This window comes from Pestalotiopsis fici, assembly GCF_000516985.1.
Source record: "Pestalotiopsis fici W106-1 unplaced genomic scaffold PFICI_Scf_1, whole genome shotgun sequence".
Classification (NCBI taxonomy): Eukaryota; Fungi; Ascomycota; class Sordariomycetes; order Amphisphaeriales; family Sporocadaceae; genus Pestalotiopsis; species Pestalotiopsis fici.
Genome location: NW_006917091.1, coordinates 4,842,648 through 4,859,352, shown reverse-complemented (window position 1 = coordinate 4,859,352; position 16,705 = coordinate 4,842,648). Strand labels below are relative to the sequence as shown.

The 16,705-nt window shown below is 35.2% G+C and overlaps 1 protein-coding gene across 1 annotated transcript; it reads left to right on the top strand.

Moving 5' to 3' along the window:
- Window positions 1-592: 592 nt before the first annotated feature.
- Window positions 593-3,753, top strand: PFICI_01441 (uncharacterized protein; the record flags this gene model as incomplete). The annotated part of the gene is made up of 3 exons (XM_007830022.1): window positions 593-634; window positions 774-1,096; window positions 1,152-3,753. The coding sequence occupies 3 exons, from the start codon at window positions 593-595 to the stop codon at window positions 3,751-3,753; spliced, it is 2,967 nt and encodes a 988-aa protein (XP_007828213.1).
- Window positions 3,754-16,705: the final 12,952 nt, after the last annotated feature.

Sequence of the window (16,705 nt, the reverse complement as noted above, 5' to 3'; positions counted from 1 at the left end):
GAGTGATTTCACGGTGGCACTGGGGTCATGCCCGGGTTTTATCCTCGGATCAAGGCGCACAGCTGGCATATTGCCGCATTCCAAAGATCAACCAGGAGACAATATGGACGATGAAAACAGAGAATGTGTGTCTCAAAGGACTATGATCCCTTCCCGAGCCGGATTGTCTCGTTCGGTCACGGCTTTCATGGCAGTGGCAATATCTTTCTTGCATAGATACACAATTGCTACACATGTGAGCATTGTATCACATTCTCTGCTTATCAAGAGTAAGTTATTCGAAAAGAGAATAAGAGAAATATAAACGTTGATCATTTTCCTGGATGCTTTCGTGTTAGACACAAGTCACGTGTTTCCGTGTCGAATAGCACTTTGTACATTAGTGGGTACGCGTTGCCTGTGGGTCCGTGCATCCATTTGTAGCTGGCGGCAGGTGGCCAACCAATGAGTCTAGCATTTGAAATTTTACAAGACCGAGATTTGTTGTTTCTGCGCAACCCATCGCGAGCTTTAGGCTTTGTAAAACTCTTGATCAACTCAGCTCGTCGGTCCAGCTACGTATTTTAGATCATGCTGCAGGCAAGCAGATCTTATGTTTGCTGGCGATGCGCCACGCGCAGCGTTGTCGCAAATGGTAGAGCGTCGAGACTAGGCCGTCCTTTACCAACGCCAAATTTGAATTCATATGCTCAGGGACGGTCGAATGCAAGCAGAGTAAGGCCGCATCTATAATTACTTCTTTGAAACCATGCCCGTGTCTAATCCTTTCACAGAGCCTTGCAACAGTCGTTCATCCATCCAGAGAAGATGGCGGTGGTGATCAGAACGCTGCCGCTGCGACACCGCGCGCCTTGGATCGAAAGAATCTCAGTATACGAGAAAGGCTGCGATTGTGGGAATCGGAGAATCCCACAGAGGCTCAATCAATGCTTTCAGACTATGCACATACTGGAGAGGTCTCCAACAGCTTGACCCGTCCGCAAAACGACTCGATGCATCAGGTCGACGTCGCTCCACCTCTGTTTGATGGCGATGAGTTGAGTGATCTTCGCTCGGATAGCACCAATCTAAGACCTGGCGATTTGGTCGAGATGAGGTACGGTTTTCAGCTTGAACCAGGCCACATATACTTGCGACTAACACTTTTGCAGCTCTCAAGGTTCGAGACGACCTTTGATGGCCGTCTGCTTGGGCCGATTTAACGGGTATGAGCACTACTACACGAGCGGAGGACAGTGGTTCACCGGTCTAGGCATACAATCACTATTTGTTGTGCATAGTTTTGTCCAACCAGCCGAGCTCGAGCCCATCATCAAAGAAATCCCCTTGGATGAGATCTCCTTAGATACGGTCAATGCCCTGCGCAGCGTGGGCCATGATCCGTCCCGAAAGGCAGGCGCCAAACTTTTGAAAAAGATGGTCGACTTTACCCAAGAGGCTGAGGGTATCTACCAAGCGCACGCAGGCAAGCTGGATGCCTCGAGTGCCTTCATCGGGGATCCAGTAAAACACCGATACCTCACTCTTCATGAAATAGCCGATCGCCTCCTGCCCTATTCAATCAAGAGAGAAGGCAAAATTCCTGCGGTGGCACTGTATGCCGTTCACAGAGCCTTACTCCAGGACGACATTTTCTTCAGGCCACTCAAGCAAGCAGGTCATCGGAACTCGTATTTATTCGAGATAAGTCCGCTTTCAGAAGTCCGCACCATACAGAAGATTCAGAACCTCGTGCGAATTTATCTCGAGACATCAAATGATAAACGCAAAAATGTGCCAAACACTTTTGGAGGATTTGTCTCTACCGTGCAAAAGGCAATTGACAACAGCAGGAAGTCCAGGAAACCGACGACACACGGAGTCATTGGCCCTTCCGGGGCTTCTATAAACCCCCTCCCCGAGTGGTCTGCCCTTGACCTGGAAATTTTGCATTTCATCCAGCTATGGTCCGGCTATCAAAAATTCCCCAGTGGCTCTAGTCTTCAGGCCATAGGGTCAATGATCTTACGAGCTGTGGACCGTTATCCGGATGCAAAGCTGGAAGCTAGCGCCGGATGGACGTTGCTCCAGGAAGTAGGCTATATCACCCCTTGGGACATTCAGTCTCGGTATAAGCTACGCTTTCCGGACATCGAAGTCAAGAGAAGCGGTGGCTTTGACCGACCTTATCACGGAGACATGTCCAATGAGTTGACTCCCGACAAATTCAGCAGTGACAGAAAAACGTGCAGTACAATGTATGCAATCGATGCAGAGACAACTACCGATATTGACGATGCTATATCTTTGGAGCGGACCTTGAATCCGGATCAAGCCTGGATTCATGTCCATATTGCAGACCCGGCCTCATCTATCGCTAGCGATACGGCGATTGCCAATTTTGCAGAGCTAGTGCCTGAGACCATCTATCTCCAAGGTCACTTCTCTCGGATGCTGCCCAACGATATCAGCGTTGATCGCTTCTCATTGGCAGCAGGACGGCCATGTATGACCTTCAGCGCACTCGTCGATACAAAGGGCTCCATACTGGAGCACAAAATCACCCCTGGGACTGTGGGTGATATTATCTATATGACTGGCGAGGAAGTCAACGAAGCTCTCGGCGAAATGAGAGTGGACCCTACTGCCACGGATCAAGAGTTATCAATTGGACCCAAAGCGGTCGCTGTCAAGGCCAACCGGACGATGACGCGGCCCAAGGACCTGACTGCAGAGCAGAAGGAGGAACTGACGCTACTCTCGCACTTTGGAAAAGCCCTTCACCACGGACGCCTCAGCAAAGGTGCAGTACCTTACTTCCAGGCTCGCCCATCCCCCAAGGTTTCTCTCGATGGGGTAACACTGAATGAAAGTAAAGACGGCTTCTTCGGTACAACAGGCGACCCCTCCATCCATATCAGCTTCTCCAAGCGTGCGGGAACCGATATCGTTGAGCATACCATGCGTTTAGCTTGCGAGGTGGCTGCCCGGTGGTGCAACGAACGCGGCATCCCCGTTCCCTATCGAACGCAACCACGCGCCATGCAGAACGCCGAAATGATACGGCAGTTCACACAGGACAACTTGATGCCACTGATTGAGTCTGGTCAGCGGCCCGACGATGCCATGTGGCGGAATCTCCGCGGCCTCCTTGGTGGTGACGAGTTGACTACCAAACCAGGCCCTCATTTTATGATGGGAGTCGACATGTACACAAAAGCCACATCGCCTCTGCGGCGCTTTGGTGATTTGATTGTGCACTGGCAAATTCAAGCTGCGCTGCTCGAAGAGAAGAAACTCGGCAAATCCTTGATTGGCAACGAGGACGACTCGTTCCTCCCCTTCCGCCGCGATCGTCTCGACCGGATGCTACCCATGCTCCGCATGCGTGAGCGCCAAGCCAAGCTTCTCAGTAACGGCAGCGGTTCTGACCAATGGATTCTGCAAGCGCTGGTGCGGGCATGGAAGTTTGGTGAGGCCGAGCTCCCTGAGACCTTCAGTTTCAAGGTTTCTCATGTCGAAGGCCGACAGAGCCTCATGGGTCGGCTGGACTGGTTCGACCGCACCGCGTTCTTGAGGCCCGAGGCATTGAACGATCTAGTCATGATGGCTGATGTGAGGATCAACGATGTGTTTGAAGTGAAGCTCAAGGATGTCAATGTCCATTCTGGTGTCATCCTAGTTGAAGCGATCGAGCTAGTCGAGCGCGGAACCACCTCGGCGCCTCCGAGTAGTGTGCTTGAACCAAACACGACACCCGAGGTGACGGTCTAATCTTTGCAATGCAGCACCCATGGGTACATGTAAATATTGTACGATATGTATTTCTAGGGACTGATCATGGTTTGGAAAATAAGCGAGCACGTATCTGCTTGCACATGTAAAAAAGGATTACTTGAGATAAGCCTCAACAGGACGATCGGCTCAGTTGCAGACAAGAAAGATGAATGTATGTTACAATCAAAGACGCCTTGAGAACGAGCTTCTAACGTCAGGCTTTGAGCGTCCGCCACGGCTCTGTGTTTCATGCAAATCATCCTCATCGCCCAGGGCAACATTGCTGGATATCTTCTAGTGATGAACGAAATAGGTTCTACTTCTGACGAATGCAGCTCGATTTTCAAACATGTCTCATGAATAAGTGGTAAAGTCTCATTTCGGACAGTGGGGAAGAGAGGGAAGAAAGAAAAAAAGGGGGCAGATTTTATCTCGAACTCTCTCTATACGGTGCTAGTAATAGACACGAAGGAGGATGGAACGAACGTCTTCTCTTAATGAGATCCAAATGCCATGTATGATTAAGAAACTGTACAAGACTAGTAGACGAGAGGCCGGGACAAATGGCCGAAACTCGGACTCGCACCGGGGACACCGAACAGTTCGGGGGGCTGCTGAAGGCGGCCAGCTAAGAGCGGCAACGGAGCATCTGCCCAAGATCCAGGCATGAGGGGGGAAAGAAGCTGTACGGAGCCAGTCAAACAGCAGAGTCATTCAAAATGGACAAATGTGACAAGAATACAAAACTTAGTGGGAAAGTACCATAGTATGAATGAAGTAATGGCGTGTTTGTGGAGTTCCCAAAAGCCGTACTATACTCGGCAGTGGAGCTTTTTATAATGTAGACAAGGGGCGGTGGAGGAGACCTGGCAGACGCTGGATGCGGGTACGGTATAAATACTGAACATGCCGTAGTGGGCGCGAGTCACCCCTTCTAGAAAGTATATTTTGGGTCAAAACACTGATATGATCATCTTTTGACTGGTGACACGGATATGCGAAGCTGCTTTTGATACTACATTTCCAAAGCCAGTCTCGCTAGGTCGAATGGGCCGCATTAGATAAGGACACTTTTGGGCACGGATGGGGAAGTTCTACGACGTCAAATCGCGCCATGGTGGTATGAGCATGTCGGTTCTTCTCCATTGTGACACAGACCCAATATTTCCAGGTTGTCCCTTGTAAATCAGTTTCTGGGCATTTATTTAAAGAATTTAGCAGCAGTCGACCGTGGAGAGGTCGGGTTTGGGGGCTGGCTCCTATATCGGATCGGGAATCTCACCAGAATACGTACGGGTACTGGGTTCTTGAAGAATTACCATGTTGGGTACAGATGGATAGGTTTTGGGGAATGCAATATAATCAAAGCAGGCATGAGATGTGGAACAAAATAGTAGTTAGCGCCCCGGCTATTCATCCACCCACTTCCTGCTATCTGTCCCCCTATGGTCCGTGAGCGTGGCTGGCCACCATGTAGCTACGTATAAATACATATACTAATTTGCAGGGCACGGTTATCACCGGCAATGTGCCTGTTAAGCGCGTTGGCACTGCATATAGCGCTTAATTAAAGTTATGCAATATATTATATAAATATGTGGGTGATAAATTATAGTGTTATATAAGTTAATATAATTAATATAATTATTGCACGGATGTTAATATAGCATCGTATAATGCATAAAATTAGCTTTATAACGCATATTATATCGTTATAATAGCTATAAAACCTATCGAAATATCGTTAAATAACGATATATGGGAAATTAGTGGAATTTACCTTATACTAACTTATAGTTAATATAACACCATTTATAGCTATTATTTATAGTGCTATATAGTTAATAAGTTATTATAATTAATTATTATGGCCACTATGGCCACTGGAACCCACTGGAATCCAGTGGAACGTTCCACTGGATCCAGCCCCACTAAGTATAGCCAGTGCACCTGGCCACAGTGGCCCTGGGTTACAAGGTAACCTACACCATAAAAATTTATAAATTTCGATGGTTTCTTCGATTATAAATCAACCTTATTATTAATTAACTTAATTATAAATCCAATTTATTAGTAATATATTCCAGAATATTCTTATTAGTTAATTTTATAGGTATAAAAGGTAGTTATTCCTCCGTAATTAGTTATTCTTTCCTTAAGCTTTAATAAATCAGTTATATAGCCTTATAACTACTCTTACGGCCTAATTTTACAAATTATACGAACGCTTCCCTATACCTAAATTTATAATCCACCAATTATACCTTAGAATAGGTTATAAGCCCGGTCCGGTATAATATCGATTATATTTAAATACCGGATTTAAATTATATCGAAAATTATAGCCGTTTTCCCGGACGAATTAATATAACGTAAACTCCGGAATTCCGTTATAATAGCCGATTTTATAAGCTTTATTTTAAGCTTATATAGCCGTAACTATATCGAAAACTATAGTTAAATAGCTATTTATAATGATTTTACCCGTTATAGCCATATAACGGCTATAAAGTTATTTATAACTAATCCTTACTATAATAACCGATCTATTATAGCACCTTATAGCACCTGCTATATTATATTATAGCACCTAAATCCTATTATATACTTTATCGATAAAATAAAAAATTAATTTTTTTATTTTTATTTTTCTTAACGATTCCTTTACCGTTTTTAACGATAATTATACCGTTATAACGGCAAAAATTCGGCAAAATAAATAATTTTATCCGTACTATTACCGGATGCCAGATGCCGGAGAAACAGAAACTCTCCGGATCCGGAAATTAGAATACGTAGAAATCCACGTTATAGTTATATTTTAAATTATTAGGAATCGATCGGTTTTTTAAAACTACCGATATATATAACGGTATAACCGATATTTAAAAAACCTAAATATTGCTTTTAATTCGTTAAAATTTAATAATAAAACCGTTAAATTTAATATTTAATAAAATAAATCTATATAAAGCCTTATCGATTTTATAATTAGCCTATTAAGGCACCGGACCTATATTACGTTAGCAATTATATCTCGAATTTTATATTATTAAATTCGAGAATTATAATTCGTTAAACGAATTTATATCCATTTTTAAAGGATATATTTTAAAGCTTTTAAGCGTTAGGGCTAAAATCGATAATATCGATTAAAAGACGATTTTTATTACAGCCTTCTAATTAGCTTACCCTATATAGGCTAACCGTTAATATAATGCTTTACGGTCTATAAATCTATTTATTTTCGAAGGGTTAATTACGGATATTTTGGATAAAAACCGACGGAATCCGGATACGGCTATAGGAAATTTTTATTATATTAATAATAATAAGAAATTCCGGTTTCCCCGATCCAATTAGAATTAATAAAAAACCTAAAGCGGAAATAGGAAGAATTCGAATAAATCGAATAAAGGGAAAAAATCGAATAATTCGAATAATTCCAATAATTCGAATAATTCGAATAAGTTAAATAATTTAAATTCGACTATATCTATTACGAACCAAAAATCCAAAAAACGGGGAAACTTACCCCGTAACGAAGATTCAAACGAAAACGAATCGTTTTATGCTTTTTCGAATATTTCGAATAATTTAAAAAAAAAGAAATTAACCACCCTCCTTAAAAATTAGTAATTATACGATACGGGTTTTTTAAAGCATATATCGAATAATAAGAATTTATTCGATAATTTTATTATAAAATCGGATTTTTTACCGATTATTACAAATAATGGAAAAGTATTTCTAAAAGGAATTAGAAATATTACGCTTTTTTTTAAAATTAACCGGGAAATATATAAAATAACGTTATTAAACGTGCTTTATGTACCGGAATTTCCGCTAAATATTATATCCGGCTAATTATATTATTAAAAAGGCGGTATTATAAATGGGAATAAATTATATAATTCCAAAAACAGGCTTTTTACCACGTTAAATTAAAAAAAAACGTAGATTTTTCCTATACTTGGCTAATAAATCAGAGCCTAATATAGTATATTTAGCTATAAATCCACTAAAAATAGTAAAAAAAGCCCGTATAATCGGTTTAAATTACCCGGAACCGAATTCGGATAATATAAAATCCAACGAAACTACGGATTTCGAGGAAATCGAATTAATTTCGAATTATTCGAATTTCCTTATAGCTACGGAAAAATAGCATAAACGATTTAGCTATTTTAGCTATAATATCTTAGCTAAAACAGCTAAAATAATTACGGGAATTCCTAAAAAAAATTAAAAAAAAAGGATTTAAACTATAAATCCTATATTTCGGGAAAATTCACCCGAAACTAGCCCCGTACGAATCCGAATAAGGCTAATAAACCGTTATATTGTATTTATATTAATACGGTTTATATTACCCTTTTTAGCTATTTTTATTATAAATATATAATTAATTTTACGGATAATAAAACCGGATTTTAGAAAATTAAATTTTCTAAAAAAAAAATCCGATATATTCGATATCGTAATAAATAAAATCGAATATTATAAAATTTAATTCGGAAAATATCCGAATATTATTCGTATAAATAACGGTAGGGAGTTTTCTCCGGTTAAATTAAAAAATTATTTAACCGAAAAAAGGATTATTTTCGAACTTATAACCTTTTATATACTAAAATAAAACGGTATAGCCAAACGTATAAACCGGATTATTATCGAAAAAACCTCTAGGAATTCGTTACAAAAGCAATAGTTTATTTAATAAATTTTACTGCTACGGCATCCGGTTTATTTATTTTTTACTAGGAATTTTACGATTATTTCTGGCCAAAAAAGGATAATACGCCTGATTTATCCTAAATCCATACCTTAGGAATACCGGTTTTAATTTATAAACCGAAAAAAATCCGTAAAAACTCCGATAAATTCGGAGTTATTACCGAAAACGGGAAAATAATTAGATATAACGGTAATAAAATTTATTACGTATATTTTCCCGATCGACCGTATAAATCACAGATTATACGGACCTCTTATATTCGATTATTACCTAAAAATCGAAAAAAAGGGGAGAAATTACCGGATTCGGAATTACCGGATTCGGAATTACCGGATTAAAAAATAACACTAAATAAAAGTTCTACCGACGGTGAATTTATCCAATCACAAATCCCGGAAACGGTAGATCCACAAAATCCACTAAATCCAACTCCCGGAAACGATCGAATTCTTCGATTTATTACGAATAAGTCCATAATTAACAATCGACCGGATTTACCCGGGAACAAATCTAATATAAATAATAAATTTAATATAAATTCCGAATCTATAAATATTAATAATACCTTTTCGATTACTCCGAATAAATCGAATATTAAAATAATTCTTCCGAAATTTACGGATTCCGAACAAAATAAATTCGTTAAATATAATAAATTATTCGCCGATATTTTATATTATTTAACTATCGAAAATTTAGGCTATACGGAACCGAAAATAATAAAATAAATATTAAAAAGCCTTAAAAAGGAAAAATAAATCCAGGTTATATACGCTAAATTACGGCAATTAATTTAAAAAAGGATTTTTTAAGCTATCGATCGAAATAAAGTCTAAAAAGCCGGTAAAATCCTATTATCCGTAAAATAAATATTTAAAAAGAAAACCGATAAAAACGGAAATATCGATAAATATAAAGCTAAATTAATTATACGTAAATTCGAATAACGATATAAAATCGATTATTTCGAAACGTTTGCTATAGGAATAAAATCCACTATTTAAAGGCTTTTATTAGCCTTAGCAGCCTATTACGATTAGGAAATCGAATAAATCGATATAATCGGTGCCTTTTTAAACGGGGAATTATACGAAAAAATATATATTACCCTTATAAACGGATTATCCGAATTTTTTTCCGAAAACCCGGAATTAAATAATTTCGGTTGGAAAAACGACGACTCCTAGGTAATCCAGCTTAAAAAAGCCTTATACGGTTTTAAATAAAATCTACGCCAATGGCAAATTACGCTAAAAAATAGCCTAAAAAAGCTTAGATTTAATCCACTTATTTTAGACGAATTAGCTTATTATAATAAAAAATCTAATATTTTTATTATAATTTACGTAAATAATTTTTTGATTTTTAGCCCTAATTTACGTAAAATCAACTAATTAAAACAGGATATTTCGAAAAAATTCGAAATAAAAAATCTAGGACCAATCTTTTATTTTCTCGGTATACAAATTAAAAGAAATCGAAAAAATAAAACAATTCGTATAAACCAGGCAATTTACCTTAAAAAGTTATTGGAAATTAACGGATTTTCCGATATAAAACCGGCTAATATACCACTTAGCCCTGGATTCCCAAAATCGTTGCATACGGCAAAGGAAAGCAACGAAAAACCGGCTTTAAAAGAATTTATCCACTTATATTAGCATTTATTAAATAAATTAATATATACTATAATCCAAACTAAGCCCGATTTAGCTTACTTTATAGCATATTTAGCTAAATATATGCAAAACCTATCGAAAACTACGATAAAAGGGGTAAAAAGGGTATTTAATTATTTAAAATCCTATTACCACCTTAAAATTACCTTTAACGGGAAAATAAAACCCGGATTAATAGGTTATTCCGATACCGATTTTGCTAATAATTACGAAACCCGTAAATTAACGTCCGGTTATTTATTTATTTTAAATAACGGGCCGATAAATTAAAAATCGAAACAGCAATTTACGATTTTTTTATTAACTACCAAAGCTAAATTTAACGGGCTAAAGCAGGTTACCCGTAAAGCAATATAATTAAAAAATCTTTTTACGGAAATCGGAATTAATATAAACACCGTATTAATTAAAAAAAATAATATAAAAGCTATAAATTTAGCATATAATCCGGAATATTACTAACGTACTAAATATACGACTATACGGTATTTTTACGTACGGCAAAAGGTTAAAAATAAAAATATTCGAATCGAATATATTTTAATTAACGATATATTAGCAAACGGCTTTATAAAGCTATTTCCTAAAAATAAATTTTAGAAATTTATTAAATTATTAAATTTAACCGTTACTATTTAATAAAAGGAATATTGCACGGATATTAATATAATATCGTATAATGCATAAAATTAGCTTTATAACGCATATTATATCGTTATAATAGCTATAAAACCTATCGAAATATCGTTAAATAACAATATATAGGAAATTAATAGAATTTACCCTATATTAACCTATAATTAGTATAGCACCATTTATAGCCACTATTTATAGTGCTATATAGTTAATAAATTATTATAATTAATTATTATGGCCATTATGGCTATTAGAACCCACTGGAATCCAGTAAAACGTTCCACTGGATCCAGCCCCACTAAATATAGCTAGTGCACCTGGCCATAATAGCCCTAGGTTACAGGGTAACCTATACTATAGAAATTTATAAATTTCGATAGTTTTTTCGATTATAAATTAACTTTATTATTAATTAATTTAATTATAAATCTAATTTATTAATAATATATTTTAGAATATTTTTATTAATTAATTTTATAAGTATAAAAAGTAGTTATTTTTCCGTAATTAGTTATTTTTTCCTTAAGCTTTAATAAATTAGTTATATAGCCTTATAACTACTCCTACGGCCTGATTTTACGAATTATACGAACGCTTCCCTATGCCTAAATTTATGATCCACCAATTATACCTTAGAATAATAGTTAAATGCTATAAATAGCTATTTATATTACCTTTAAGGCTGTAATAATAAAAAATTTTTAATTTATATTTAAATTAATTAAATTTAACGTTAATTAATTACGCTTTTTTTAGCGATAACGTAAAATTAGTTTTTATCGTAATCCGACGTGTTTTAATTATTACGCAAAGGTATATTATATTACAATTAAATATAATTAATTATATCCCGGAGATTTAAGCCACTATTTTTCCTATATAGCCCGTTAATTTCCATAATTTTAAATATTTAATCATAACTCCACTAATTCTGCTTCGATTTTTAAGGTCTTTACGTAATTTTAATCGCTTTAATCTAACGATTAAAACAAATTAATCTTTTCGATCGGAGGAATTTTTTTAATAAATTTATTAATAATTTCCTAACGTAAGTAAATAGCCGGATATTCCGTTATAAAGGACCGGCACTAATTTTATAAATCTTGCTTAATTATTTTATTAACCTTATTAACCCTATTAACCCTATTATAATTTACCCTAATTATTTTATTATTAAGCCACTTTATACCTACCCGGTATATTTTATTTATTTTATAGCTGGTTTATAAGTGCTTATACGGGTTTTTAAGGTAAATATAAAGTTGGCTAATAATAAGGTTAATAAGGTAAAAGGTAAATTATAGCAAGGTTAGCAGGGTAAATAAGGTAGGTAATAATGCTATAGCATATTATAATATATTAACGAAATTAAAATATTATAATAACCACTTATTTAAATTAATTAAAATTTAGTGCGTTCGAAAGCGCTTTTTAATACGATAAAATTTATTTACACTATTTAATTGCGCGATATATAATTGCTACATTATAATTAAAGTTATTAAAATAATTAAAAATAATAGCAATTATAATAACCGTAACTAATAATATAAGTGGTTCGTGGGTAGAAAATCCCGTAAAACTGCAAAATTACAATATAATTAATTTACCATTAATTCCATATAATTTAATCAAAATCCAATATAATACAAACTAACGCACGGGCCACTTTATACCAAAAAAAGTTTTTTTTATTATAGGAACGATTTTTATATATATAATAGGCTATATTAAGCTAATTTAAGGGGCTAATCCGAACGTTAGCTTTTTTATATCTTTTTACTTTAAATCGGATAATAAATTTTTTATTAACTTTTATTTTTTTTTAGGGTGCCGGGCTTAAAAATATAATAAATTAGCCGGCGGCTGCGCTAAAAGCGGAGTTTAAATCGGTATATAAAAAACTTTTTAATCCGGCCCTTAATCCGGATTAAAAATAATAACCCGAGCATTTTTTTTAACAAGCATATATTATTTAATTTCTTTATTAATCGGTATCGGCCATCGGGGAGGTTCGTTATAAAATTTATCCCGGCTGCTATTATTAAAGGTAAATTTTTTTATTAGCTTTGCTTTATTATTCGTAATATAAGTGTATGCCTTAGATGCTACCCGCCGAGGATTTTGCCTTTTTTTAAACCGGATAATAAAATTCCGAATATTAGAAAACTTATTAATTTAAAAGCGTAATAGCGGCCGGATAAAATATTAGTATAAGCTAAAATCTTTTAATTTCAACTCCTTTTTTATAATAACCTTTTTATTTATTATATTAAACATTTTAAAGGCTTTAAAATAATATTCGATTAATTAATAGGTATAAGGTATATTTATTTAGGTGGTAAATATACGCGTATATTACCTAAGCACTCGATTATATAGCAAAGCGTGGTATGCTTTTTATACCTAGGGTAATAATATATAAAACGCCCGATTAAAAATAAAGGTTCGAATTTGCTCGTTAATAAATAAATTATTTATAATTAATATAGTTAGCGTCCGGTTTTGCTATTTTCCGACTTTATTATTATATATTTTAACTTTATGCGCAATAAGCTCTTTTAATATATTTATTATAATATTAATTAATTAGTTAGGCTTTTTTAAAATATTTTTAAATTTATTATAAGCATTCTCGGATAATTATAAAAATCGGATGCCGTAATTCCTGATTTTATAAATTAAATTATATATTTATTTTGCTTTATTTACCTAATAGGTATTACGAAAATATTTAATAATAACCTTTTATTTAGCGAATTTTTTAATAAAGTTATTTTAATATATTTTTATTTTTATAATAATGCGGGTATATACGATAAAAGATTATAAAAATAAAATCTTATTATAATCGTAATCGATTATAGGCTTATTCTTTAGCTATCTTTTTTAGGCCCGTTTTTTATCCGTTGCAATTATTTTTCCTAAATATTTAAGCTTATAAATTAACGCTATTAACGTTTTTTTGCTTATATTATTTAAAACGACGATTTTATTTATAAAAAAAATTATATATTTTAATTAGAGTGTTTCCCTTATTATTAAAGGCTTATTATTAGTTTATTTGCGTAGGACTTTAGATTTAACGTTTTTTATAATATGCTAAAAGTATAATTATTATTTAATGCTAATCTAAATCTCCCGGATCACATTATATAATGCGTAATCGAAATCCGTAATAAATATAATGGGATTAGGGATTTAATAAGCCGTTTAAATAATTTTAATATTTTTTATAACCTAATTAAAAGTATTAAACGTTTCGTCGGGGATAATCGTATAATATTGCGTATAATATATACCGAGGCAGGTAAATCCGTTAAATTAAAAAAAATATGCCAAATTTTAAAATATATAAATAATATATTATAAAATAAGTATAATTTATATTTATTTATTTATTTTATAAATCGCATTTATAACGCTAATTTCTAAATATTTTTATTAAAATTAAATATTTTTTTAAAAATACTAAAATAGCCTATTAAGGGTTTTCGTGCTATTATTATTATGCAAATATTACGGAACGTAATATACTTTATTTATTTAAAGCTTTTTTAATACATATTAAACGTTTATAAATTTATTTAGCTTTTTACGTTTTAACCGCGCGATATAATTTTTTATTATATTATAAATAACAAATATATTAATATAGGTAATGCGTAAATAAATAAAGGTTTATTTAATAATATAGCCGTATTAAATAGCATAACTCCGGATAAGGTTTATATTACCGGTAATTAATTTACGGTTAGCCGAGATATTATTTGGTATTTTAGCTAGTTCGTAGTTATATTTTGCAATAATAACCTTTTCGTAATATTTCCCTTTTTTAAATCGGAAAATATTATAAAAAGGATAGCCGCATTTAGTTATAATAATTTTTTAGCGTAATATTATTTTATTAAAATCCCGTTTAATATAGCTAAATCGTAAATAGCGAAAACCGTAATAATTTACGGTTTTATCTTCGTTTTTTAATTTATTTTTAAAGCTATTGCTTATAATAGTAAAGCTATAGTTTTTAGCCTAATTTTTATAATAAACTATATTATTTTAAATGCTGCGAAAATCATTATCCGGCGGAGGAAAAAAAATCGGGAATAAAGCTATTAACGGAGGCTATTATAAATACGTAGGAATATATTATTAAAAAAAGAGTTAAAAAGGAAAAAGCTTAGCAGTAATAAAATAGGAAATAGCTAAATATAAAAAATCGCGTATATATTAATTTTTTTGCTTTTAATATAATTATTTATATATTATAACGCGCTATATCGCATTTTATTAAAAGCAAAATTTACGCTAGCCTAAATTAACGCGCATTATTAACTACCCGTTAAATCGGTATTTTAATAATGCGAAAGTTATTTTTTAATTAATTTTATTAAAATTAATTTTTTTAGCTTTTAAAATAACTGCGTTATTATTAAATTATATTATATTATAATTTATAATAATTATAAATTAAAAACGTAATATATAAGGGGCTATATAATTAATTATGCGCCAATATAAATAATTATATATTAATATAATAGCAGAATAACCCTTATAATCGTAATTCCCGGCCGATTTATAGCTTTAATAGCGTATATTTACGCGCGGTTAATCGGCATAGGCGCTTAATCGGTTTACGTAAAGGTTGCCATTTAAATTAGCAGAGAAATATATATATTTATACGTAGCTATATGGTGGCCAGCCACGCTTACGGACCATGGGGGGACAGATAGCAGGAAGTGGGTGGATGAATAGCCGGGGCGGTAGTTAGTAGTTTAGCTGAGGGGAGGCGCCACTAGTTTAGCACTGCCCGCCTCGTCACGAATCTCATGATGCCATCAGCAAGGCAGATGCAGGTCATTCGTTCCATCCTGTCCGTTTTGCCCACACGGCGGTACTGCATGTACGTATGCCCATCGCCCATCCCCCCAGCCCGCCCTCAGTTTGCCCTGCTAAGCTGACCATGTGAGACTGACTAGACTGGCTCCCGAGTTTGACTGCAAGGGCAAGATCTACGTGATCCGTGGCAATACTCTTCTTGCCATGGAGTATTTACTGATTCATACTGTTTCGGCTTATGACCAGTGTTGACGGATGCGAATGCATGGAATGAATACCTGAGCTACACTCTGTAGGAATAATTACATTACCCCACCACCATGAGATTACAGTTAGTAGTGTTCATGCCCCACTATTTCAACCAGCGTGAGTGATTAGGTAGATATAGTATCGATGGCGTATCGATATGGGCAAGACTGACTGACATCCTGACCTTTTGTATGGGCGTATATAGTTGTTCACGGTAAAGTGGAACAAGCAGACACTCACATACTCACACACCTATCGAGTACTCCTACCTACTGGGCCCCACTGCCTGCACATCGTCATCGGACCCCAGCTGCTGTCTCATCCCAGCGCTGGGCTGTCGCCAAAGTCGCTTGCGCACGCCAGTGGATGCGAATCGCTTCCCATTAATCCTCCGCCCAAGATCCGAATTGGGGAGGTGACCCCTCCCTCTCTTATTCCCTTGTGCTCCCATGTGCCCTGGAAACGAAGACAAGATGCGTCCACAGAACAGCCTAACGAGGCCATGACCGCCCAAAGAGTAAGAGGGCCAAAAAAACACATCTGTCAAGAAGCGCATTTGTGTCGTAGTTTTTATTAGTTGATAGGCAGACGGGATCGTATGGTCCCGTCCATTGTGCTGACACGGTCCGACTCGACTAACCACAACCATCCTATTTCTTGACCCCAAAACACAGACCGACGCAGCACTTGCGATAACCATCCGGAGATAAAAAAGATAAAACGTTCAAGACCCAGGCTCTATCTCCAACGTGGGGCGTGACAAAGCAAAGGAGTGAGCCCGAAGCAAGCAAGCAAGCAAGAAAG